Genomic DNA, 27,972 nt, shown 5'->3' on the forward strand with positions numbered 1-27,972 from the left:
GAGGCTGGGAAGGGAGGTGAAGGGTAAACAAAGGAGGAGGCTGCAATGCTTGGTAAGAAATGTATGCATTTTCCTGCCCATGTAATTGTAACTCCTCTGTACAGTATGTTCTCAAATAAAATAAAATAAAATTAAAAAAAAAAAAAAAAAAAGAAACAGCCTCATACCCAGAAAGGCCCGCAACTCACACAAAAGTAGAAAACCAAAGCAAGAGAGGAGGATCTCACCAGGCAGGGCCCAGAACACACTGTGGAAAAGGAGACAACACACTTTTTAACAGGCCACATTTATTGGGGAAGAAGGAAATCCGTATCAGACGTATTAAATCCTGAGAGGGGCTGACGGCCATTTGCAGCAGAGAGGGACCAAGGTGAGGAAGGAGGCGGCGATGCTGTCAGGACCACGAACGGAGCCAGTGCCATTAGCCGTCAAAGGCCGCCTCACACTGCCAGCGTGAGTCAGTCAGCCCAAGGAGGGCCTGCACGGAGGGAGCCTGGGAAACACCGAGCAAAGGCGGGCTGTCCGCAGAGGAGAGGGACGCCACCGCGCTGGGAGCCCAGCCCGTGTGGCCTGTGCATCACTGGGGAAACACGGTGACCACGTCGTAGCCCTCAGGGGGGGTGACCCGCTCCCGGGCGTGCTTCTCACAGTAGATCTGATCCTCTACGAAGAAATGGCCCTTCTGCTTCAGGTTGGTGCCACAGTCGGCGCACACGTAACACTCAGGGTGGCGATGACGTTCTCGAAGCTTCACAAACACCCCGCTACAGCAAGAAGAGGCCTGGGTCAGTGACCTGAGCACCAGGGCGGCACCTGGCTCCGCACTGGTCTCCTGGAGCTGGGAGCAGAGCTTCTCCACAAAGGCCCGGGAAAGCAAAGCCCAGGCCTCCCTGAGGAGCCTCCCGCGGGGATGTAAAGAAGCCCCGCCCCCGAAATGCTGGGAGCCCCGCCCACTTCCTGCTTTGACAAGTTCACAATGTAAAGGGTTTATTTAGCTCCTTCACATCCAAGCTGCCCACATCTTTCCCAGACAGCCCACCTGCAGGGCTGCCAAGACCCCGAAAGCAGATACTCACACAATGCCAGTGCCACATTTGTCACACATGGGCAGCTTCTGAGCATTTCCAATCGAGGCAGCCACTTTGGTGACTGGAGCCTTCACACTTCTAAATCCCGAGGGCTTGTTGGGGTCCCCTGAAACAAGAAAAACACTTACATTGGCCAGGAAGTACATTAGTGCCTGAGTATCACTTATTCACTCACACAGAGCCACACATACACATCTATGCCCAAGTAGGTCAGAGACACTGGAGTCCAACAGATGTGACCCTACTATGTGCTAGTGAGCAAGTTACTTAACCTTTCTGATCTCCCAGCCTTTTCTATAAATCATGAAATCATTTTTCCCTCCATTGTTTCACACACACAAAAAAAAAAAGATTAAAACATACATAAAAAGCCTCCCTACAGTACCTGACACACATTCAACCCTCAGGACAAAAATTATATTACATTCTTATTAGATACATACAAACATTGATGTGCAACTTACAATGCTTTACACCAGGGGGCTGGAGGTGTGGCTCAAGTGGTAGAGCATGAGCCGCCAAGCAACCAGACCCTGAGTTCAAACCCTAGTACCATCCCCTCCAAAATATGTATGTGTATATATACATATGTATGCCTTATGCCGATTCATAAATAATTAAATAAAAATAATATCTGAGCCAGGTGGCAGTGACTCGTCTATAATCCTAGCCACTCAGAAGGCTGAAGTTCAAATCCAGTCCCAGGAGATAAATCTGAGTGACTAATTCCCATTAACAAAAAAAAAAAAAGCAAAAAGCTAGAAGTACAGATGTGATTCAAGTGATAGAGCACTAGCCTTAAGCTAAAAGGCCAAGATATTTCTGGTAGTTAATTAGAGATAAGAGTCCCACAGACTTCTGCTCAGGGTGGCTTCCAACCTCCATCCTCAGATCTTAGCCTCCTGAGTAGCTAGCATTACAGGCATGAGGGGCTGGAGACTGCTGACTATTGTTTTTTTTTAATGCCCTCCTTGTTAGGTTTTTAAAAGAGGTAGCCGGGTAAGAACTGCACTGCACGTGGTATTCAGGTAAGGGGTAGGTTTATTCAGTAGACCTGCTGGGACCAGGCAAGGTTGGTACTCCACGCGGCTGGCAAAAGGAAAGAGGGGCGTCTGGCCCCAGATTAGGCCTTATATAGGGTAGGGGGCGGGGAAGGGTATGTCCAGGTAAAGGGAAGTGGGATCAGGTGGGAGAAAGGTGTGGCCACATCAGGTTAAGATGTGACCTCAACGGATGCGGATGTGACCTCTTCCAGGTGTCCCAGTTGCCTAGGTAACGCAGGTACTGGGCGAGGTCTGTTCGCCGTACAGGAATGGACCTTACACTCCTAAATTTTGCACCCAAGGCAAATGTACTGCAATCTTGGCGCTGCCTAGGGGGAAGAGGGCTCAAACCTCCCGTCTCAAGCATCCCTGGCTGATAGCACTTGGATGTCTACCCCACATGACAACAAAGAACAGCAGCAGCTCTGCACATCTGCACAGCATGGAAAGAAAGGCAAACTAACTTCTGAAGGGACCAGCTGGGCAAGATCAGGGTCTCATCCAGGAAAGAGTGCCTTTTTCACATAACTCCATCAGCAGAAAAATCACCAGGAAAAAAAAAAAAAAAAGGCGGGCGTCACAAAGGGGTGGAAGAGAAACCAAAGAAAGACATAAATCCACACTGGGTAGAAGAATCCACTTCTCTTCCTGTGATGAACAGACCTGGACTGATAGAACAGCTCTGCAGCAGCAGCAGAGCAGGCTGTGAGCTAAATGAGGCAGCCCGCACTGTGGGTTGTTCAGTCCCACATCGCCACCTGCTGGCACAAAGTTATCTTCTCTCACTTATCCAGCCAACATGGGAAATTCTATTTCTAACTACCTTACTATTGGATTTATTTTACTTTTTCTTTTTTTACACTATTGCACTCACTGAAATTCTTTTATTTTTTTCACTGAAAATTTAACTCAAGTACGTGTTAAGAGACATGGAAGAAACTACTATTTTAGCAAAACTCTTCATTTTTATTTTAGGTAAAAAGACATCTAGGGCTAGGCATACTCACCAACACCTGTAGCTTCACCTACATAGGAGGCAGAAATAGAAGGATTGTGGTTCAAGGATGGCTGTGACAGAAAAATGAGATCTAACCTAAAAAGGGCTAGATGTGGCTTATGTGTTAAGAGTGCTTATGCTTGCCTAATATGTATGAGGCTCTGAGTTCACACTGTAACACTATTTTTAATATGTTTTTATTGTAAAAATACTGTACAGAGGGGTTACAGTTACATGAGTAAGGTAATGAGTACATTTCCTACCGAGCATTGTTACCTCCTCCTTTGTTTTTCCCCTACCATCCCTTCCTTTCCCACCTCCCCAACTCCTCCCCCGACCCCCTACCTGAAGTTGTAAAGTTTGTTTTCAGCATAGTGTCTTGTACATCTCATTGTTTCAATGGGTCAACCTGTGTCCTTATTTCAGCATTTTTTTATTTCCCTTCCTCTCCCCAAATTAGAAGAATGTATATACAACAAGCAGGATACTGGAATCAAATACAGTGGAAACAGGGGTTATACTGTGGGGGAGGAACATACAAAAGAAACAAACAAAAAAAAAAAAGCAAAAGCACATAGTACATTTTAAATACCTTTAAAACAACAGCAAGAAGGAAAAAACAAGTTGTGTCCCTATCTTGGGGTTCATTTTGTTTAACACCTCTTATATGGTCATATGTTCATAGCTAGAGCTCCCCTATGACCCAGCAATCTCACTTTGGGACATTTACCCAAACGATCACAAACAAGGCTATACTAAAGCTACCAGCACAACTATGCTTATTGCAGCATTATTTACCATAGCTAAAATATAGAACCAACCCCAATACCCCTCAGATGAATGGATCAAGAAAATGTGATATATGTGTGTGTGTGTGTGTAACATACATATATATATATATAATGGAATTCTATGCCTCCATCAGAAAGAATAACATCACTCCACTTGTTAGGAAATGGAAAAACTTGGAAAAAAATTATATTATGTGAAGTAAGCCAGACTCAAAGAAACATAGATCCCATGGTTTCCCTTATCTACAGTAAGTAGATAAGGACAAGCAGAAAAAGTCAAAAGCTATGTACACATGACCATATAAGATGATTCTAAGCTGGGTGCTGGTGACTCACGCCTGTAATCCTAGCTACTCAGGAGGCTGAGATCTGAGGATCACGGTTCAAAGCCAGCCTAGACAAGAAAATCTCTGAGACTTTTATCTCCAATAAACCACTAGAAAATCAGAAGTGGCGCTGTGGCTAAAGTAGTAGAAATAGCCTTGAGCTGCAGAGCTGAGAGACAGCACCCAGGCCCAGAGTTCAAGCCCCAGGACTGGCCTCCATGACCGACAAAAAAAAAAAAAAAAAAAGATGATGCTAAGTGAAATAAACCCCAAGATAGGGACATAAGAGGTTTGAGCTTTCTTAATAATTTTTGTTTTTTAATGTACTTATAAATGTACTACGTGATTTTGTTGTTTCTTTTGTATGTTCTGTCCCTATGGTAAAACCCCTGTTTCTACTGTATTTGATTCCCTGTATCTTGTATATATATTTTTCTAATAAGGGAAATAAAAAAATGCTGAAATAAGGATACAGGTTGACCCATTGTAAAGATGAGATGTTGAAAACAAACTTTACAATTTTGGGGGGAGGGAGGAGTTGGGGAAGGAAGGGATGGTAGGGAAAAAACAAAGGAGGAGGGCTAAGAAGGTGGCTCAGTGGTAGAGCACTTGCCTTGCATGCATGAGGCCCAGGGTTCGATTCCCCAGCACCACATAAGCCAAAAGAAAAAGAGCCGGAAGTGACGCTGTGGCCCAAGAGGTAAAGCGCTAGCCTTGAGCTGAAGAGCTGAGGGACAGCGCCCAGGCCCAGAGTTCAAGCTCCATGACCGGACCCAACAACAACAACAAAGGAGGGGATAACAATGCTCCATAGGAATTCTGTACTCATCATCTTACTCATGTAACTGTAACCCCTTTGAATAGTATCTTTACAATAAAAAATATATTAATAAAAATAAAAGACAGCATTAGGAAACCCTGCTTTGGGCTGGGAATGTGGCTTAGTAGTAGAGTGTTTGCCTAGCATGCATGAGGTCCTGGGTTCAATTTCTAGGTAGCATATAATACAAAAGAAAATTAATTTAAAAAGAAAACTCAATTTTGAGAGGAGGCAGGCCAATGTCTTCATTTTTACCTCATTCTAACCTCTAGAATTATTCTTCAAGGACAATTGAAGTTCATTTCAGCAACCAACCCAAGACAGTAGAGTTTGTCCTTGAATTAACTCAAGTGCAGAGCTATAAGTGCTCATACCAGAGGCCACAGAACTCAGAACTAGTCCTGGGGAGGACTTGCCAGCCTGGGCTCAGGCTCTTCACTTGGCCCCCTCACACTTGAGTTTCCAATCAGGCCACTTGGGTATTTTTTACGGTAGATTTCCTGCAGGACTTTAATGAAATACTATTGAGGTCAGATTTGGGAAGGCTGTTTGGCATAAAATTACTTCCCCACAGAAAGAGATGCTAAAGTCTTGTTTCTTATGATACATGCTGGTAGCTGTTAAGAGAAAAGTTAAAGTTCCCACTGCTTTTTCTAGTGAGAAATGGGAAAGTCTTGTGTTCCAGACAATGAGGGCTCTGTTCAATAGGAGGAGGAGGCTCTCCTGCTGGCAGCTTGCTGGTCCACTGCAGAGAACACAAAGGGGGCTGTGTCCATGGTCACTTGTAGCGCTCATTCAACTCATTATTACTTCAGTCCTGCCTGTTCAATGCTTTTGAACCTTGTTGTTTGTTTTTACATTTCTCCTTTCTTATCTAATTCAACCCCTAAGATACAAATATACATATTTAGTAATAGCAGCTTTCAAAAGCAACTAATGGGAAAAATGAAGAATTCAAAGAAGAGATATGCCAGAGACATATGGAACCAACCCCAATGCCCTTCAGGAGATGAATGGATCAAGAAAATGTGATATATATATATATATATATATATATGTATATATACATATACATATATATTGGAATTCTATGCCTCCATCAGAAAGAATAACATCACCCCATTGTTAGGAAATGGAAAAACTTGGAAAAAATTATATTAAGTAAGCTAGACTCAAAGAAACATAGGTCCCATGGTTTCCCTTATTTGTAATCACTAGCATAAGTCTAGGACATGTAATACTATTTTTTGAAAGGCATCAAGCATAAAAGAAAAGCAGGCAGCTGGCTTCACTAGGTGGCTGATCCATTCCACCTGCCACACATCACTGGTGGCCCCCACCCACTCCTGCCCATTTGCCATCACGGAAACATGGTATATGGGCTCAGACCAAACAAAGGACCAAGACATCGACCGATAGAATCCCCAAGTCATGTTTACTCCAACCTCAGCTTCCTGATGCATGTGTGGCAGGAAGCCCGCAGCCAGTACAGAGCTTCCTAAGTAAAATTAGGTCGGCCAAGAGGGGGCGCTCTCACACTTTTTGGGGGGTGGTATTACTGGGATTGAACGCAGGACTTTAGGTATATAGACAAGCACTCTACCTGTGAGCCATATCCCCGGCCTCCCTTGCTCTCTCTTTTAAATGACCTTCCAGCTTTTTAAAAAGTCCATGCCAAACTGGGTGCCAGCAGCTCATACCTGTAATTCTAGCTACTCAGGAGGCTGACATGTAAAGATGGTGGTTCAAAGCCAGCCCAGGCAAAAGAGGCTGTGAGTTTTATCTCCAATTAAATACACACACACACACACACACACACACACACACACGGCCTACGCCTTAAGTTCAAGTAACAGAATGGGCACTCCCACCCCACCCCACCCCCAAATAATCCATGCCAAATGTGCATCCCTATAACCTCAGCCATTTGAGACAGAAGGATAGTGAATTATTTGAGATCAGCCTGGCCAACTTAGCAAGATTATGTCTCAAGTGGAAAAGAAAACAGCCACACATTCAGAACACAGCATGCTTCTTCCACCTACTCTGGGCTTCGGCACTGACTAACCTTCACTCCTGACCCTGACTCAGAACCCGTGGCTGCTGCAGAAAGGGACGATTACCTTTTTCATCTGACTCCAAGATTTCCTGCAGAACCAGGAACGAAGTGGACTGCTTTGGGGGCTCATTCAACTTCTGCTTCTCCTGCAGCATCTTGTAAACCTCAGATTCCTTGTCGATGATTAGGCCCCCTGACGCCTGAGCGTGGTCCACGCTGTGGAACGGTCAAGTTCATGAACATGTATGAGATGTGAACAAGCATCACCAGGCCCGCCCCTCCGGCAAGCACAGCCACGACGACAACCAAAACTGTAGAAGACTCTTTCCAAATGGTTTCAGGAATTCAACTACTTTTTAGCTTAATCCCACAGAAAAGGAATGTGCACTTCATTTTAAGTTACAGAAAACAGAAGGAAACTTCATAGAGGGGAAATGTGGACCACAACCTGACCACTGAAACTCAGCTGAGGCCCTGTGTCCTGGCCACAGGCATTCCTTGGACAAGAAGAAACCATGGTGCTCTTCGTTCCTGTCCCCACTCATTGCTGCCGGGCTCCTGGCATAGCATAGAGGGAACAGTACCTGCCCAGCCTCTTATGGCTCACAGGTGTGGTGGCAAGAATAGAATGCTCATGTGCTTTGCCATCCATAAACGTTCAGGCCCAGGGAACAGGCAAGCTAGGCCTGGCCTCCACACCTTCCTTCTGCCACTCCGTGTGCCCCAGAGCAGGTCAGGCAGGCTCTACTGTGTGGCTTGGGGCTCAGTTTTCCAGAAGGTGAAGGCCTGCACTGCCTGGCCTGGGATGGAGATGCAAGGGAGGCAGGCTCTCGTGCGTGGTACCTGTGCTCCACCCTGAATCCAGCCCCCTTCTTCTCACCCCCGGCTCCTGGATATCCAAGCTACAGCACTGCTGGCTAGCAGGGCTGGACAGCTGTGTACACCCTATCTGTCGCCATTCATAACTGCAGGACAGTCTTTTTTTTGGTGTGCTGGGACTTGAAATCAAGGCCTGGGGTGTTGTCCTTAGCTTTTTTGCTCAAGACTGGTGCACTTCCACTGGAGTCACAACTGTACTTCTGGCTTTTTGGTGGTTGATTCAAGATAAGAGTATAAGATTTTCCTGCCCAGGCAAGCTTTGAACTGGAATTTTCAGATCTCAGCCTCCTGAGTCACTAGGATTGCAAGCACAAGTCACAGGAACCTAGCAGGTAGTCTTTTGTGTGTGGGTGTGCCAGTCCTGGGGCTTGAACTTAAGGTCTGGGTGCTAGTGCCTGGGCTGTGTTTGTGGGGTTTTTTTTGTTCAAGGCTAGCACTCTACCACTTGAATCACAGCTCCACTTCTGGCTTTTTCTGGTAGTTAATTGGAGATAAGAGTCTCACAGATTTACCTGCGTAGGCTGGTTCAAACCATGACCATCAGATCTCAACCTCCTGAGCAGCTTGTATTGCAGGTGTGAGCCAATGTCACCTAACAGGATAGGCTTTTTTTTTTGGGGGGGGGGGGGTGCAGTCCTAGGGCTTGAAATCAGGGCCTGGGTGCTGTTCCTGAGTTCAAGCCCCAGTATCAGAACAAAACAAAACAAAAGAAGCCAGGCACCAGTGGCTCATGCCTGTAACCCTAGCTAATCAGGAGACTGAAATGTAAGGATTATGGTTCAAAGCCAGCCTGTGCAGGAAAATCCATAAGACTCTTATTTCCAATTAACCACCAGAAAACCGGAAGTGATGCTGTGGCTCAAAGTGGCAGCATGCTACCCTTGAGCAAAAGAGCTCAGGGACAGTGCTCTGGTTCAACACTTTGTAACATCCAAAATAAACATGCAGGTGGTTAATTATTACAGCACCATATGGTTTAAATGTAGAGCAGAACAGTCTGTTTTTATAATTTTTCAAACTTGAGTCATCACTTCCCTCGTTTGCCTGCATCCCTCTGTTCCTTCCCCCACTCATTTCAAATTTCCCACTGCCTGCATTACACATGTACATTGAGAATCCCTGCTGTATTGGTTTCCCTTTCCATTTTTTATTCAGCTACTCTCCTTCCACTATCCACTTCCTTGAAAGCTAGCTGCCTTTTAACTTCCTGATAATCATTTTGTTCGGCTGACTGCTCATTGTTTGAAAGGTTTGCTTCCTGTATATGCTATGCTTCCCCCTCCTTTTATTAAAATGGCCAGAGTTGACTTTTGGCCCGGCTGAGAGAGCCCCTGTCTTAGGCTATATGAGGGGCCTCCTGCTTCTGGCAACGTGCCATGTTGCGCCGGTCTGGACGACCTCTGTACGTTGTGCCTCCAGCGCAGGCCCCATACTAATCCCGTCATTGAGTACTCTCTAGCTAGCCCGGAGGGGAGGTCGGGACCGTGAGGCGCCGAACCTGAGCCCTTGTTCTGCCTCAACAGCCTGTTCTTGGGTTTCTAATCGATGGTAATGTACTGAAACGGTTTTGGTAAGGGTCGAATCGATCTGGCTTTTAATAAACTGAGTTAGCCGTTGAAAAGCCCAAGGACCAAAAGCTAGGAAGAGGAAGAGGGTAATTAAGGGGACGAGGAAAGGGAGTAACGTGGACAGCAGAGGGTTGTGACTGACCCAGCCCCCAACTCCGGAGTTCCAGTTCCAACTGGAGAGGTTAAGTTGTCTTTGTTTTAGGCGTTTTTGTAACTTTTCCATGGAGTCCCTTACCACCCCAATGTGATCTGCATAAAAGCAGCATTCTTCTTTTAAGGCGGCACATAAGCCTCCTTCCTTTAGAAACAATAAATCCAAACCTCTTCTGTTTTGTAGCACCACCTCCGAAAGTGAGGATAGGGATTTCTCTAAGGTGGAGATGGACCTTGTTATGGTTTCGAGGTCATCGGTCACGGCTGCATGTAATTGTAAAAATTCCTTATTTTGTATTAGGGCAGTAGCCCCTGTACCTATTCCAGCAGCTATGCCGCCAACACCAAGCAAAAGGGCTAAGGTTAAGGATATAGGCTCCCGAGGATACCTGAGCTTTTGTTCAAATAATTGAAGGAATGTACGTTCCTCATAATAAGTGACCCGAGGCCATAGTTGGATTAGCACACAAAATTCGGAAGAGTGGTTAAACACCTCAATGGCCACACAAGGCGTTAACCCCGTGTTGCAGGCCCAATAAGACCCATTGGGGGGCAATAGATAACCACTCGATCCTAAGGTTGAAATAGTTTTGTTGCACAGGTGTCGGTGGGTGGCTGGAACTTTACCCAGGCAAAGACCCACTCCGGAAACCTCAGCGAGTGTCAATTTATGGGATTAAGTCTGACACCTGGTATCGGGGTTGGAAATGTTAGTAAAATTGTCATTAAATGCAATTCCCTCATAATAGGGAGGATTGGAAGCAAGACAAAGCCAACAATTTTGGGTTCTGTTGGCATCTGAGGCATTTAGGGCTGTATAAGCCCCCAGTATTAAGTTAAAAAGTCTATCTTTTATACGGGGCTGGTCAGTGGCTGGGGTTGGCAACGCTGGGGTTGGTAAAGGGGAGGGTAAGGATGACCTTGTATTAGGCGGTCTTGGGGTTTTAGCATTGGCTCTTAAAGTTTTTGGGTCTTGTTGATTAGCGATAACTAAATTTGGCCCAATAGCTGTGGAAAGGGGTTCCATTTGTAGCCGAATGGTAAAAGTTGTGGCTGGGTCATACCCAGTTCGGTACAGGCGAAGTCCCCAAGAGAGGCCTTGTATCCACTTAGTTAAGTCAATTGACTTTGCCTGTTGTGTGAAGCTGATTTTTAGCCCGTTACACCGGCCACCTGGTGTTGCCCAATATCGGCCGGGCCATATTTTGGAGTCATAGCAAGGCCCACAAGCCCCATGATTGGCGCAAGTGCCAGTTCCCTGCATGCTTCTATTCCAGGCCTCGACCTTTATAAGGTCCTTAACGGGAGGGGACCACCCAACTGATCCAGTGTGATCCAGTGCTTTCACATCCCCAGGCAGCGCAATAACCATCCCCTGGTCCGCCACATTTTTTAAGTTGGGATTTGGATCGACTATGGCCAGGGCAGACATAAAATTGTTGGTTTCTAGTACTATGTCTTTGTCCTGGGCTAGCACAACCATACCCAGGGAAAGGCTCCTGATCGGAAGGGTCCCAATCTCCCCCTATAATATCACAAAGATCTACAAACAAGTTTGGAAACCAGGCTCCTGGTGGGTAAAGAGTAGAAGAGGTGGCGTTAGCGACTTCTCCAGTGTTAGGGTTTACAATTGACCATGTCTGTTTCACAGGCACAGGGGGGCTAGTCTTGGCAACAGCTGGCATCAGCACGGTCCAGAAGATGAGACAGGCAGGCAAAGGGGAGGTCATCTTTTATAGTAGGATCTGAAAAGAAAGAAAAATTTTGTCTCAGGTTGTAGGACTGGACCTACTTAGCATTAATTTTATTGGCATTATTGTCTGAATCATTAAGGTTGGTATATGGTTTAACTAATCTTTCGGGTAGCCATCTGGCTCCATTTTCCCTGGAATCATAGATGCATGCAGACCCTTTTCCCCAAATAATAATTGGGTCAGGCCCCTTCCATTTTCCCGTAATGGGATCCTTCCAAAGAGCCTGGGCAAACCCTTGTTGGGTTTTTGGGTGCCAATGTCTTTCAGCAGCAGATCTCCCAAAGGCAACTAGTGTCAAGAAATTTAAAACAAAAAGAGCATGAGAAAGTAAGGCCTTTTGATTTCCTTTAAAAGGAAACAAAGTTTCTTGTGAGCGTAGTTTATGTAAGGTGTTTTTAAGCGTTTGATTGGCTCTTTCCACAATGCCTTGGCCTTGTGGGTTATAAGGTATCCCTGTAACATGTTCAATTCCTAATTGCAAGCAAAATTGTTTAAATTTATTACTGGTGTACCCCGGGCCATTATCGGTTTTTACGCTCTTTGGCTGGCCCAATACTGCAAATGTATATAACATATGATTAATAACATCTTTGGTGGCTTCCCCACTATGGGCGGAGGCACAAATAAACCCACTAAAGGTGTCTATAGTAACATGTATAAATTTTAGGTTACCAAAAGAGGGAACATGGGTAACATCCATTTGCCATAGTTGTCCAGGCGTGAGCCCCCTAGGATTTACTCCATAATGGGGTTCAGGTAAAAGCATTAGGCAGTTTTTACAGCTTTTTACAATTTCTCTAGCCTGATCTCTGGTAATTAGGAACCTTTGTCTCAAAGTCTGAGCATTAAGATGATGAAGGCATGAGCCTCACGTGCAGCTGTTACCTGGCTAGATTCTAGATGAGAAATTAAAACATAATGTGTGGCCAAATCGGCGAGTTCATTTCCTTGAGCTAGAGGTCCTGGCAAACCGGTGTGAGCACGAATGTGGCCCACATAGAAGGGTGTTGACCTCTGTCGAATCAGCTTTTGTAAATCAGAAAACATTTGAAAAGTAGGAGTAGTAGGTTGAATTATGGGAACCATCTCCAAGGTTTGTAAAGCCCCAACCACATACTTGCTATCTGAATATAAATTAAAAGGGCTATCTTTATATTTATTAAAAACGGTAACAGCAGCAAACAATTCTACTAGCTGTGCTGATTTAAAGCAGGTCTCTATAACATGTTGTTGTTTGTTAAGAACATAAGCAGCTCTGCCATTTTTTGACCCATCAATAAAAATGGTAGGGGCAGTTGGAATGGGGTTTTCCTGGGTGTTTTTAAGAAATACAAAGGGGGTGAGGGAGAAAAACTGAAGAAGTTTATTACTTAGCATCTGTGTATCAAATTCTCCGGAATAGGAGCAAATAAGAACAGCCCAATCAGGGTCACGGGTACACAACCATTTGATTAGCTCTTTATCATATGGCGTAATAACAAAATTAGGGTCTTTCCCAAAATAGCGTGTGGAAATATTTATCCCTCTCATAATTATTTGGCAAACCAGGGAAGGATAGGTGGGAAGAATTTTTCTTTTAGCTACGGGGAGGTGTACCCAAAGTAAGGGCACCGGCTCCTGCCAAAGTAGGCCGGTAGGCGCAAACTCTGTGGAAAAGATGACTAGATATAGGGGCGCACCTGGGTCAAAGTATCCCGTGTGTTGTTGAGCTATGGCTGATTCAACCTTAATTAGTGCTCTCTCTGCCTCCTTAGTAAGATGTCTAGGGGAGAGGGGATCAGGGTCTCCTCTAAGGAGATCCTCAAGGGGGCGCAGGTCTCCTTTTGATAATTTTAAATATGGCCGCAACCAATTAATGTCTTCCAACAGTTTTTGATAATCATTAAGGTATTGAAGAGTGTCTCTCTTAATTTGGATCTTTTGTGTATATAAAAGGTCTGGACATAACTCAAACCCTAGAAATAAAAAGGGATATTGAGCCTGAATTTTATCTGGGGCTATGGAAAATCCTCTGTCTAAAAGGGCTTTAACAATTATTTGAGCAACTCTTTGTGTCTCATCCTCAGTTTTTCCAGCTATCAATAAGTCGTCCATATAATGTATAATATAAACTGAGGGATATTGAATCCTAACTGGGTCAATGGATTGAGCTACATACTTTTGGCATAAGGTGGGCGAATTGGCCATGCCTTGGGGTAATACCTTCCAGTGAAATCGGGGGTTGGGGCCAATATGGTTTACAACGGGTATGGAGAAGGCAAATCGCTTACAATCCATAGGGTGTAAGGGAACAGAAAAAAAAACAATCTTTAATATCTATAACAATTTTAAAATATTTTTTAGGAATGGCTACAGGGGAAGGCAGTCCGGGCTGTAATGCCCCCATGGGAACCATTGTCTTATTTACTTCTCTAAGGTCCTGTAATAATCTCCATTTGCCCGTTTTTTTCTTTATTACAAAAATAGGGGTGTTCCAGGGGGAGGTAGAAGGTTCAAGGTGTCCTTGTTCTAATTGTTCCTGCACCAACTGAAGGGCAGCCTGAACCTTTTCTGAAGGCATGGACCACTGTTCTATCCAAACCGGCTCATCAGACTTCCAAGTTATTTTATCGGCTTGGTGTGCAGGAGGAGCAGTGGTCCTTAGGAAAAAAGGTCCATCCCTAATCCCCCTCTATCTAATTTAGGGATGGGTATGATGGGCTGGGTACCTCCCTGTTCATGTTTTCCCAATCCTTTGCCTGGCAGAAAACCAGTTTTTAACATCATTTGAGTTACTTTATCATTGGGGCTCATCATAATGACCCCCATCTGGGTCATAATGTCTCTTCCCCACAAGTTAACTGGCAGCCCTTCAACCACAAAAGGCCTCACTGTCCCCAAGTTTCCTTCCGGGTCTGTCCACTGAAGAAACTTAGAACTTTGTAAGGTATTTTGAATCTAGCCACTGCCCTTTAGGTGGGTGACTGTGGGCTCCAGTGGCCAGGATTTAGGCCAATATTTTTTTGCTATGACTGTGGCATCAGCGCCAGTGTCCAAAAGGCCTAGGAATGGTTCCCCATCTAAAGAAAGTTTAATTGTGGGTCGGCGCTCCGTAAGTTGTTGGACCCAGAAAATATCTGAAGATCCTGGTTTTGAGGACCCACGGACAGGGTTTTTGTGAGAGAATGGTCCCATGAGTGGCAAGGGGAGGGCCTGAGCAATGCGCCGTCCTATTGGAACAGTAATGGGGCCTTGAGGGGCAGAGGCCAAAATCTTTATCTCTCCCTGATAATCAGAATCAACTATGGTGGGGGTATGGACAGTCCCTGTAATGAGCTAGAGGCTCGTCCAAGGATAAGGAAAAACATTCCTGGCGGGGGGGGGGAGGGGCAATACCCCCGTGTCTATTATGGTTATGCCCTCTTCAGGGGTTATAATTCGGGTGGTGGAGGAACAGAGGTCCAGTCCTGCGCTTCCTGGGGTTGCGCTAAATAGGTCTGTGCAGGTTGAGTTAAGGTGGTTTGAAGCTGAGGGGTGTTTTGGCCCTGACTGATGTTGAAGGGATTGCTGGAAATCATTTGAAGCGGGGTTTGTGACTGGGTAGGGCCCCGAAAGGGGGCCCGCGGTCCGTTTCCCTGGACCGCAGACAACGGTTGGCCATTAATATCTGTCTTAGAGCGGCATTCCCGGGCCCAATGCCATCCTTTTTTACATCTAGGGCAGGGCCCTGGGGGCCCGTCTTTTTTGGGCGCCCGCGGGGGAAGTTAGGCCGGACATTAGCGAGCCGATACATTCCTTAACGAAATGTCCCGGGTTGCCACACTTAAGCAACCCTTACCCTTATTACCGGAAGCTTTGGTGGGTATTTGAAACATGGCGCCAATTGCCAACATGGTCTTGGAGATTTTGTAATCAAGAGAATCAACATCATTACAGAGTTTAATCATGCCATTTAAATCTAAATTTTTTGTTTTACCCCGCAAAGCGGCTTTACAGGCACTATTAGCATTTTCTATAGCCAATTGTTTTATTAGTATATTATCTGTACTGTCATCTCCCAAAATTCTCTCAGCTGCTTCCAACAGTCTGGCAACAAATTGGGCATAAGGTTCATTAGGACCTTGAAGAATCCTGGACAGAGAGGTTGTGGTCGTCCCGGTAGAGGGCACGGCCCGCCAGGCTGCCATGGCCGCTTGGGACGTCTGTGTAAGGAGTCCCCTTGGAAGCTTTCGTTGTCTTTCTTCCGTAGCAAATTTGCCCCTTCCGGTAATTTTATCAGAGGACCATGTGGCCATTTGAGGACTCTTTTTATTTAAAACAGCCTGCATCTCAGCCCTGTCTATGAACTCAGCCTTCCAGGTTAGGAACTGGCTTCTAGTCAGGACTGACTGAACCACTTTAACCCACTCGTGAGGCAGCAGGCTGCCTCCTTGACCCAGTCCTTCAAGTATAGAAAGGGTAAAGGGTGCATTAATACCATAATTTTTAATTGCTGAATGCAAGTCTTTTAGATGTTTAATTTTTAATTTTTTATATATGATCTGGCCAACATTATCTCTTTCTCGTTCCTCCTCTAGTTTCTCCTCCTCTCCCTCAGAGGCTGAGGTCCCTTGGTCAATATCTTCATTATCTGAATTATCACCCTGGGTGGTGTCTGCCTGGTTCCCAGTGTCTTGGGCCTGGGTACCAGAGCGGGTTATTACTGGAAAAGAGAGCGACACCGAAATCGGCGTCTTATTATTCTTATTTATCTTTGGCTTGGCCTGTGTTTTTGGCAAGGAGCCCGCGTAAGGCAAAACAAGGCCGGCCTCCCCTGTAAGATCAATCTGTAATTCCTGTATTTGTTGGGTGAGATCTCTTAATTCTTTTTTTTACGGAAAGGACATCTTTTAGAGTGGAGACCTGTCTTAAAAGGGATTCTTTAGTTGTTTTTTTTTTTCTTTTTTTGAGGGTGGGGGTGTTCCAGTCGTGGGCCTTAACTCTAGGTCTGGGCACTGTCCCCTGTGCTTATTTAGCTCAAGTCAAGTTAGCACTCTAGTACTTGAGCCACAGCACCACTTCCAGCTTTTTCTTCATATGTGGTGCTGAGGATTCGACCCCAGGGCCTCATGCATGCAAGGCAAGCGATCTACCACTGAGCCACCTTCCCAGCCCGGATTCTTTAGTTTTTAAAAGTCCTTCCACCCCTGGAATTTGGATAAGAGGGACTGAATCGTTTGGGGGGGTGCTTGGGGCGCTGGGGGGACATGGTCCATATGGGGGTGGAGAGGGCCAGTGGAGTTGTCTTGTATGCCCCCGATCTGCTATCAAAATTTGGGGCTGATATTGAGGCCGGGGCCCATATTTTTCCTCATCATACTTAGCTGCCTCCTCCTCGAGGTCGGCTTGTTGTGAGGGATCGAGCCAATCATCGTCAGAGACATTTTGATGAATTACAGGATATGTTGCCTTTTCTATTTTTAAGGATTTATTTAAAGGGGGTGGTCTCATTAAGGGGGGAGCCAATTTAGTGGGAATAGGCTCACCAATAAGGGACGGAGAAGGCGAAGTCGCTAATGTCAGCCTCATCTAGGCCCGATGTCCCTTTCTCCGAATTAGTTTCATTTTTTAAAGGGGCGGTTGGCGAACTGACCTTAGAGCAAGGTTCATGTTTTGCCGGGGAACAAGTAAGGAGGTCTTCCGCAAGGGCTAAGAGATGGGAAAATCGTCCATCTCCCTCCACATCTTTTAAGATGCCCCTGATGACCCCATAAAAACTAAAAAAGGCTTCAGGAACTTCTTCTCCATCCCTGAGGAGTTTGTTAATGTCCTTTCCTACCTTATTCCAGGTAAGAGGGTGAATCCCTGGGCCATGTAATACTAACCATGGACATTTTTCCTCCACAAAACAAAAAAAATTATGCAAGTCCTTTTTCTTTACTCTAATTCCTCTCTCCCTAAGATTACTTTTCATTTCCTTAATAAAAAGTCCTTCCTTAGACAGATTCTTGCCCATGGTTGATGGGACAAGCAAAGCTTACCTCAAGACCTTTCCGGGGTGCACGAGCGATGCGGTCCGGACGTCTCTACCTCGTGTGTCCAGGAGCTCTGTACTTGTCCGCTGTCCGGTAGGTCACCGCATCTCGGGCCCCACGTTGGGCGCCACTTGACCTGTCCAGCAGGCCAGGTAATTTGGTGGGAACCCGAGGGGACACCTCCTAAAAGAACCAATGGGGGCGAGAGAGAAAGGAGACCAAGCGCATAAAGAAAGACAAAATCAGTCTGAGTGGCGTCAAGGTCTCATTTATTGGCAAAAAGGCTTATGCTTTTGTAAGGGTAGAAGGGGAAATACTGTGAGGAAGGGAGAATTTTAATAATGGGGTTAGGGTAAAGTCTTTTTGGTCCAACGGTTTCTACAACAGACCGGCCCAGCCTGTTCCAGGAACTTAATCATCTTGTGGTATTTCTGAGAATGATTGCTTGTCAAAGTATGCACAGCTGTCTGTGAAATGTCAGAACACTCTCAGGCAGGTTTTAGGTCTCCAACACTATGCCTTAAGCAAATATATAAGTATATACTAATACACACAATTTGATTGACTAAAGTAAAGTCACCTTATTGTTGATGGTAGAATTCTATTGAGTTGACTCCTTTCATTTCTGAAGAGATAGGTGTCCCTGTTCTGTTTTTTGGTTTTTGTTTTTTGGTTTTTTTTTTTTGCTGAGGTAAGGCTCCTGCTTGAATCTTTGCCTATTATATAATGAAGAATAAAAATGTAGCTTAAAGATCAAAGGGATCTCTGAGATCAAGTAGTCTAAACTTTGGGTTTTTAAGGAAACAAGGATTTGGGGGTACAGTGAATTAAGTGTCATCAGTGTAACAGTACACTTTGTCTTAGAACTCTGACTGGAACCTTCAGTTTGTTCACGTCTCCTTTAAAATTGCATGAATGATTCTCATCTCAGTTCAAACACTTGGTAAGATTTCAGCATTAAGCTCTTAAGAGTCCTAATGTAATGCAATGTAATCAGTTTTAGTATATTTTCTTAAATAATCAAATTTTATCTTAGAGTAGTTTCTGGTTTAGAGCCAAAGTAAATATGAAATATAGATTTCCTATGTGGACCATCCCCATATCCACACAGCCTCCCCAATAATCAAGTGTGGTCCACATTATACGAGTGATATACCAACCCAAAGTTCAAATTACATGAGGGTTAGTTAACAAGTAAACAAATACCAGTGTCCTTGATGTATGTAGATTGCAAAAACCCCAAAATATTTTGAAAGATTTCAACTATATATTAAACAGATCACACACCACAATTAAGCTGTTTTCATCTCAGATATTTAAGTGTTTTGTTTTTTTTCTTTTTTTCTTCAGTTGTGGGGCCTGAACTCTGGGCCTGGGCACTGTCCCTGAGCTCTTCAGCTCAAGGCTAGCATTCTACCACTAGAGCCACATCACCACTTCCGGCTTAGATATTTAAGTTTCTAATTAACACAGAATTAAAGTTACATTTTCTACCTCATGTAAGTCGCATCTGATTTATTTCCTTCTGTTTTTGCTTCCTCAGTATTGGGACAACCTCATTGCTATGAATAATTGTGGTAAGGCAACAGTGTGTCTTCAAAGCTGGGACCTCACAGTACTCTTTAGGGCTCACTACATGTTGGTGCCACTACCAAGCCTGTATTCCCCCTATTCCACTTTCCTTTGCATACTGGGAGGTTTCTGAGATATAAACAGAACTGGAACTGAGAGATCAGGGAGAAGTGAGACCAGGAGTTAAGACAAGTGCCAGAAAATTTGACCCCGGGAGATTAAGACTAATATCTTGAAATATGGCCTGTGAAGCTCAGATTCAAACAAGCCAAGGGAATGTGAAGAAGCAAATGGTCCTAGGGGTGGTTCATCCCTAGGGAGATGATATACAATGACAGGAGATAGATGCTACTCTCCAACCTTTCTCTTTGTCACCTTGTGTACTGCTATTAATCATGAGGGACTGATGACTTGTGCTACCTCCATGCTGAGCTGTGATTCTGTATGTCAGGAAGAAGAAAGCTATATTTTGTCTGTGTTAGGGGGTCTGATAACTTAATATGAGGAACTTGGATTTTGAGTAGGATGATAGAGAGGGCCCCAGCCTGTGAGATGTTCCCCAACTCGAATCAAGTAGTTCTAGTACCGAGCTCAGCACAAGGATGTGACTACTCTCAGTGACTGTGTTTTTGGTGAATGCAGTCAAAGGAATGATGAGTGAGTGACTTCCAAAAGAAAAGGCAGATTGTGAACCATCACAGCAGCAACCAGACCATCTCTTCCTCTTCATATAGGAGTGAAACAGATCTGGTATGAAGGTGGCACAGAAGCAAATCCATTGGCAACTGGGGTGGTATCAAGGGCCTTTGGGTTAACCAATGATGTCAGTTGAAAGTTCTGTAAAATAGTGGTTAGGAATAAAAACAGCTCCATGCGAGCCAGGCCTTCTCCCACACAAATCCGTTTTCCTAGAAATAAAAAAGAGAAATATTTACTCCTTGCCTATACTATAACCATAATTATTGATACTTGTCACCTGAGGTACCTGATGAGAAAGGCATGAAGTAGTCACTTTTCTTAAAGTTGCCATTGTCATCTAGAAAGTGGCCAGGGTCAAACATCTCTGGGTTGGGGAATTCCTTTTGGTCATGCAGCACAGATGTCAGTGACGTTACTATGGCTGTGCCCTGGAAACAACAGATAAGCCTTATTATATAGTCATAGGGCTGAAATATGCATGCAAATCAACTAGTTCAATGCTTGAGTGTTAAAGAAAAAAACATCCAAACAGAAACTGCAAGATATTCTATCAGACAGATCATGTAACAAACAGGAAAGAGTTTAAAGCCAGTGGCAGTCATTTTACTGAAATGCCCTCCCATAACAGTTGAAATACTAAGCATCTCTTGCTCCAACTTCTGAATGTCTTCTCCTTATCATAAAGCTCTAGCCCTGATGTCTATTGGCAGCTGCTGGTTTGATTCATCCCCTTCAGTTTCACATCACTCATATTGCAATATGGAGTCAAGTGGAAGACTTTACTTGCACCTAAATGTCTGGGATATGTGATCATAGAGCTTTTATAGATGAGCATTTGCTAATCATTAACAACATCTTCTTCTGGAATGATAGCAAGACCTAAAACCAATATAACACTGAGTGTTTTTCATTGCCTTCTACTTTTTCTCTTAATATATAATGTGGGTGTCAATATTTATTAGAATTAAGATAACTCGAACAAAACTAAAGGGATGATAAAATTAGAAATGTCATAATTTTGAAATAATTCAGGAGAGGATCATCAGTTCAGGCAAGGAAAAAGTAAAATGAGTGCGTGATTTAGTGAGCAGGATTGAAGTACTATATCACATACTTTTATTAATTCTGTACAAGAGCATTTTATTAATTATATTATTATTGTATTAATTTTATTCATTATGTACTATGTATTAATTATGTACAATTATGTATACTGCATCTCTGCAATAGAGATATCAGACAGACATAACCTCAACACATGAAGAATTAGCATAACTAATAATGGCCTACATAACATTACATATGCCTGCCTCTCAAAATTATTGAGACAGATATCTTACCAAAGGCATCACTGTAAATTAATTTCTTTGCAGAAGTTCTCTGCTAGGATCCTGTTAAATAAATTTCCTAGATTATTAACTTCTATCTCTAGGTGCTCCTCTATGCCCATTATCCTCAGATTAGACCATCTGATGATATCTTCCAAATGTTTAATAGATCTGTCATATTTCTTAGATTTGTCTTGAATAGTTGTCTGTTCTTTCTCTATAACCTATAACATCCAGGCTATCTTCAATCCCAGAGATTCAATCTTCTGCATGGTCTAACCTACTGTCAAGACTTTCTACTTTTTTTTTTCATTTCCTTTCCTTCTAATTGGTCAGCTTTGATGGCTTCAAATTCTTTGTTGGAGCTTTGTTTTAGATCACATATGGACTTCCTTAATTCCTTAATTTGGTTTTCAATGTTCATTCTCAATAACTTAGTTGATTGGTTGTTTTCATTGGACTCCCTTTTCTTCTGGTAAGCTCCATTCAGCATTCCCTTTGTGGCCTTCCTGGACTCCTTCAGCTGTCTGTTTGTGGCTTCCACGAATGCCTCTATTAATCTTTGTCTATTCTCATCCCACGCATGCATTTCCCATATTAATCTTTGGTTAACTCACAAGATCATGCTCACAAGATTCCTGTATTAATCTTTGGTTAGCTTCATCACACTCACTCTTTTCCCTATCCTGCTTACCTGTTTTTCTATCATGCTCACACAGAGTCATTTGCAGGCCTTCAATCTTTTCATTCAGCATGTTTACCAGTAACATTTGTAGAATATTTTGGGAATTCTCCCCTGTATTAGTCACTAACTGCTCTGTTGCCTGATTATCATGAGTGGGAGTTGAGATACCTGGACTTGCCATTTTTCTTGTGTTTCTCCAGATTGTTCTGCCCATTTGGTATGAAAATCCAATTTCACACTAGACCACTACTTTAAGGCAAGTATCACCCAGAACCCTGTAGTTGTACAGATTGTTTGATGCAGTCAAAATGAGTACAGATACAATCTAGTTGAATAGATGCAATCTTGTTCAACAAAAACAACTATGGATTAATGGACTAAAAAGTCAAGGAAGAAAGCAGACCAGAAATTAATAGGTTTAGGGAGAATTGTGGGGAGAAAATAAGATGAGAGGAACGTGAGTAGGGAAAAGGAGAAAGGAAACAGATAGAAGGAAAGGAGAAGAGATAAAGAAACAAGGAAAATGAAAAAATTTAAATTTAAAAATGAAACACTTAAAAATTATATAAGTATAGAGAAATAATACTGAGAGAGGAGAGGGATTGAAGGAAAGGAGGAGAGAAATAAAGAAAAAATGGGAAAATGGAAAAATAAAAAATTTAAAAATGCAACACTGAAAAGTTATATAAGGAAATAATATTACTATTAAAAGAGTTAAGGCTGAGAGTTTGTGAGTTGACTAATCAATTTCTAAATTAGGTATGCACACAATGAAGGATAAAGTCTAATAATCAAAAATGGGTATATATTTGGGGATTAGCAGAACAGCAATTAAGTCATGCAAAAAGAACCCAAAAAGACCAAAAGAGAAAAGAGTAAAAAGAGTTTAACACACACACACACACACACACACACACACACACACACACACGTAACATAAAAATGATGAAAAAAAAGAAAATAGTTCTTTTAAAAAAATTTTAAATTAGGTAGAAAAAAAGAGTTCTTCGATTTTTTTGGAGGGGGGTGGGATCTTGTGTCTCTCCTGTGTTCATAACCAGTCTCTTGGTGGAGCCTCTGGTTTGCTTGTGGTGTTTGGTTTTCCTGTGGCTTCATTGGTTTCTTAAATCAGTTTGTTTGAGCAAGCAGAAAGAAGCTTTGCCTTACCTTACTTTGTGACCCTTCTCCCAGGGTAGTTCAGTGGGAGGGAGATCTACTTTGAGCATAACAAAAGAGGGAGATGGCTGTTTCCTCTAGCTTGGAGTTGCTGTATGGGGCTAGATTGTGGGTAGGGCCTGTCAGAGATCAGTAGCTTTACCCTGAGAGGCTAGTTCCTGAGACACTCACAGAGCCTAGCCTGGAGACATTCTCAATTTTTTCTTTTACCCCTTCTGGGCTGGGTCTGCTGCCTAGGTTGAAGTGGGGAGAGGCAGCTTCTGGCTCTGTTTGCCGAATGAAGAAAGTCACTCCTCTATGGGCAGAGCTTTCTCTAGAGAAGGTCTTGCTTTCCAGGGCCAGCCTTGCACAGCAGTCCTATGACTTATTTCTAGTATAGTTGAGGTGACAGGTATGCCTCACCACAGCCAATATGTGTGTGTGTGTGTGTGTGTGTGTGTGTGTGTGTGAGAGAGAGAGAGAGAGAGAGAGAGAGAGAGAGAGAGAGAGATGGGCCTTGAGCCATGATCTGTCTGTTTTCTGCCTCCAAATAGTTCAGGTGAAAGATGTAAGCCCCTGAGTCTGGCTAGATTTAATTATTTTAATACAGAGGAGGGGGAAATTCCATGCCAAAATTTATTATACTCTATGTCTATAATTTCACTTAAAAACCATCTGTTGAGTGTTTTTAACTAAGATATGAAATTTTCTTTAGATATAAAAGAGGTGATTCAAACAATTGCAAATTCATAAAGAAAAATAGGAAAAATAGGAAGCCTAATACTCCATACTAGAAGTAACATTTAACCTGAAAATAGTCATTAATATAAATTTAAGAGTGAATGCAACAAAACTTCTAGGAAAACACAAAGAAAAAAAATTGGAAGATGGTGCTGGCAAATTTTCTTCTGATGGGACCAAAGTTCACAAGGTGGAATGGACATCATTGCAGAAAACTCAACTGGATGGAAAGTAAACATTGTTCATTGTTTAATTTAACATTGTTAAATATTGTTAAAGCACTGCTACTGATTGGCCTCTTTCATTGTTACATATGCTGAGATTTGGGGCCTGGGAAGATTTAGCTTCCTAACTTACAACTGCTAAACCTTTCTCTTGGTTCCTGGCCACTTTTAAAACAACACCAAGTCTATTGAGCTGCCATAAGTAAAAATTTTATATTTCTCTCAACTTGTGTAAATTGAAAATTCGAATCTGACTGTATATCTGGGGAAAACAAGACCACTGAGGTGCAGAATGGAAGGAGAAAGCTCACCTTGGGAATGAAGTAGTTTCTGAACTTAATGTCACAGGTCACTGAATGGGGCAGGCTGGTAGGAAGAAGGTCAATGTATCTCTGGATCTCATGCAGCACAGCATCTGTGTAGGGCATGAGGCTCCTGTCCTGCATGCACGGGCTCCGGTGTCTACCAATCACATGATCAATCTCTTCTTGGATTTTAACTGATTAGATACAAGTGAGAAAGAGGTAGTAAGAGAAAAATGATGCATTTGTCATAGCAATTAAATTCTAGTTGCAGTACAATAGTTTCACTGCTTTTTCCCTTTTATGCTGTCTCCAATTCCCTCATTATTCTTCTTCTGTTTTAGGCACAGATATACTATTTCAATCTGCTCCTTAAATATGGACAGACTAAAACATGTGGTATGTAAGATTAAATAATGAAGCTTTCCTCAGACAAATAAGACAAAGGGCATTATGTTTTTTTTTTCCCAACATCATTCTGGATTTCACTTAACTCTCCATCTGTTGTCCTACCTGTGACATTCGGGTACTTCATCAGGAGCAGCAGAGCATATTTCAGTGTTGTGCTGGTTGTCTCTGTCCCAGCACCAAACAGATCAGATGCCGTGACTATCAAGTTTTCATAAGTAAACTTTGACTGTGGGTTGTGTTTTTCCTAAAAATAGTTTGATGCAGTTATCTTACAGATTATTTATCAGGATCTGGCAAATAATAAGCCAAAACAACCCACAGTGTTATAAGGTTAGCACAGATCTTAGAGAGTACAGTATTGGGAGAAGCTACTGTATGCTATGGAAGACACTGTAGATGAGATGGTTTGTTTCATTTTTAGACCTTTATTTCTTGCTTACCTAAAATTTCATTCATGTGACTCTTTAAAGCTAGATGAGCTATGGAAGAAAAATCTCTTTTCTAAGATAGAAAAGAAACTGAAGCCTATTACCTCTTTTCTTTTTTAAAAAAAATTTATCTTTAAGTAGTTGAACAAAAAAATGCCATTTATACAGAGCAGTTCATGAATACAGTGCATTTTGATCAAGGTCAACTCTTTTATATATTGAATTCCTGACTGAATTATCCTCCCCTTCTCTTCATTTGTCTGCCCTTCTCCCCATGTCTGACCCTACCCCACACCTCTAACACACCCATTCTCTGGTGTTCATTTCATTGAACTTTGACTTTGCCTTTCTAAGGAATTACACTATTTGAGTTCTTCCTATCAGTGAATATATTTGTATATACTTGCATACCACCTAATATATTTATTTTTTAGTTTATACAACCCAATTAATAAATGGGTAAATTAGCTAAAGAAACTCTTCTCAGAAGTAAAAATGGACAATAGAGACATGAAGATTTGTTCAATATCTCTGGCCATAAATGAAATGCAAATCAAAACAACACTGTGATTTCACTTCACCCCAATTAAAATGGTCAGTATCAATAAAACAAACAATAACAGATACTGGTGAGGATGTGGCCAGAAGGGAATCCTAATACACTGCTGGGCATGTATACTTGTTCAAACATTTCAGAAAGTAGTATGGAGATTACTCAAAAAACCAAACAGAGATCAATCTTAATATCCAGTAATTCCACTCCTAGGCATTTGTCTAAAAGGTTACAAACCAGGATACAGTAAAGCCACCAACACATTTCAGCACTATTCACCATAGCCAAGGTATGGAATCAGTCCAGATATATTTCAATGATGAATGAATCAAGAAAATGTATACATAATGGAATTTTAATTTCTAATTCCATTAGAAAGAATAATACTGTACCATTTGCAAAGAACGGAAAGACATAGAAAAAATTATGTTAAGTGAAGTAAGTCAGGCCCAGACAGGGAAAGACTGAATATTTTCCCTCTTATGTAGAAGTTAGCATTAGCTTATAAACCAATAAGTAAATATATTATGTTGAGGAGGGTTCCGGGAAGATGGCGGAGGAGAAGCTGGAATCTAAACAAGCTCTTGCATAGAAAACAGTTTCAGAGTTCCAGTGAACAGTCCCAAGCCAGAGAATCACACCAAGTGTGCCATCACAGGACAGAGAGTTAGTCAAGAGAGGGGAAGCCAAGCAGACACATCTGAGCGCCTGCCAGCAGCTGCTGCTGCGGAGGCAGGGTCGCGGCAGCGACCACCGCCGCCGCGGGGGCACACCTGAGACACAGTCCGGGACAAAGGAGCCAGACGCAGCGGACGAGCGGATTCTACTCAACAACAGCAAGAACCGACAAGGAGCGGACAACTTCATCCTGCACTTTGCAGACCAGAGACGACCCAGGATCCAAGACTCAGCGTGAGTAGAAGCCCGACTTCCTCACTCCTTCTCTGGGAGCAGAGGAGGGAAGGCCACCCCTCCCCACCCAGCACCGGTGATCTCCATCTTGGATACCGACAAAGCTCGGAGGAGCGGCTAGCTCCAGCTCAGGCCTTGGAATAAAACAAGTCATTTAGCAGGTCACAAGAACTTCACGGCGAAGTGACCTCACAGACTCAGTTCCATCCAGGGAAAAGTCACCCAGCTCAGGCGCCAGCCATTGGAGTGGCTCTCCTCACCGGGTAACCAGAGCCAGAGGCTGCCCCTCCCTCTAGCAGCCACCACAATCAATTGAAAAACAGAAACCCTGAGAATGGCTCCAGGCTGGGTGCTGTGAGTTTTTTTCACAAAATAGCCCCAGGGAAAAGCTACTGTTTGTTGAAAGGCCTCAACCCTACCCAGAACCTAGCCTAATCACTGCATCCCCCTCTTGTGTGATTCTCAAAGCAGATCACCCTCCCAGTTAACTAACCTGGGAGGGGGATCTCAAAATCTTGGGTAAAGCAGAGCATTTTTCTGCCTGTTCCAACAAACTGACTTAAGAAACCAATCAAGCCACAGGACCTCAAGCTGACCAGAGACTCCAACCAGACTCTGGTTACAGACAAAAGGGAGATACAGGACTCTTCCCACCCCTCCCAAAAAAAAAAAAAAAAATCAAAGAATTTTTTTTTCTTCTTCTTCTTTTCTTTTTTCTTTTTTTGTTTTGTTTTTTTTTTTGTCTTTTGTTACCTTATATATATAAAAAAATTTTTTTTTGCTTTTCTAAAACTTTTATTAATCTTTAATTTTTGCCTCTTCTGAAAAAATAATTGTTTTCCATTAACTTTTTTTTTTCTTTCTCCTCTTATAATTTTTATTTTAGGAATACATGAATGTGTGTTTTCCTTTCTTTTCTTGTCTTCTTTCTCTTTTTCTTTCATTCTTAATTATCTTTTTGTTTTTTGTCTAGCTCTACTGAATTTCTGATCTTTTCTTCTCACTCTCCTATCCTTTCCATCTTTTCCTCTTTGTTCTTCTTTATATGACTTAACTCTTGTCCTGCACATCCTCAGATAAACCCGTAGTTAACCAGTAGACCCTATCCCCCATTGTGTACACACTTAATCCACAAACTTATTACTCAATTCAAAACCTCTGAGACTTAAATTCATTAATAGCAGTACTACCTCTTTATACCTATATAATATTTTAAGCATTTTTTTAAAGTTTTTCACATCTCCTCTATGTCCCTCCCTTTCTCTCAACATATTCATATTCCCCTATAAATAGATGGTCCTTTAATCTCTAAAATAACATTAATTTTTACGTTTCTATTTTTTTCTGGTCTCTTTTCATTCCCCTTTCCCTTTCTTCTTTTTCTCTCTCTCTCTACTTGCATCCTACCCAACCTATTTCCTGCATTGTGATTAGGACATAGTTAACTCTCCCTGTGCCTCCCCACACCAATCTATTCCTATTTTTTACCCA

The 27,972-nt window shown here is 42.9% G+C and overlaps 2 protein-coding genes across 2 annotated transcripts in view; both read right to left on the minus strand.

The window, feature by feature from the left end:
• LOC122115690 (cytochrome P450 2C25-like) overlaps nt 1-27,972 on the minus strand; it is a 451,891-nt gene that overhangs the window by 409,920 nt on the left and 13,999 nt on the right. The window contains exons 6-9 of the mRNA XM_042689109.1: nt 24,691-24,832; nt 24,187-24,374; nt 20,029-20,170; nt 19,755-19,951 (exon numbers count right to left, since the gene is read on the minus strand). Of these exons, the coding sequence (XP_042545043.1) occupies nt 19,770-19,951; nt 20,029-20,170; nt 24,187-24,374; nt 24,691-24,832 (654 nt within the window). The 3' untranslated portion in view covers nt 19,755-19,769. Of the gene's footprint in view, nt 19,952-20,028; nt 20,171-24,186; nt 24,375-24,690; nt 24,833-27,972 lie in introns of the transcript that reaches the window.
• On the minus strand, nt 289-9,434 carry LOC122115823 (PDZ and LIM domain protein 1-like). The gene is made up of 4 exons (XM_042689384.1): nt 9,379-9,434; nt 7,189-7,340; nt 1,077-1,194; nt 289-764 (listed from the first exon to the last, which is right to left on the minus strand). Exons 1-4 carry the CDS (start codon nt 9,432-9,434, stop codon nt 578-580), a joined length of 513 nt encoding a protein of 170 aa, XP_042545318.1. The 3' UTR covers nt 289-577.

This window comes from Dipodomys spectabilis, unplaced genomic scaffold, assembly GCF_019054845.1.
Source record: "Dipodomys spectabilis isolate Male_0828 unplaced genomic scaffold, ASM1905484v1 ptg000125l, whole genome shotgun sequence".
In the NCBI taxonomy this organism is placed as follows: domain Eukaryota; kingdom Metazoa; phylum Chordata; class Mammalia; order Rodentia; family Heteromyidae; genus Dipodomys; species Dipodomys spectabilis.

Bases quoted from the DNA above. Each gene is read 5' to 3' on its own strand.
- LOC122115823 (XM_042689384.1), bottom strand. From the start codon at position 9,434: ATGGGGCCTGCGCTGGAGGCACAACGTACAGAGGTCGTCCAGACCGGC. The intron at 1,195-7,188 runs GTAATCGTCCCT...TTCTTGTTTCAG, and splicing joins CTTGGAGTCAGATGAAAAAG to GGGACCCCAACAAGCCCTCG. The intron at 765-1,076 runs GTGAGTATCTGC...TTCTTGCTGTAG, and splicing joins AAATGTGGCACTGGCATTGT to CGGGGTGTTTGTGAAGCTTC.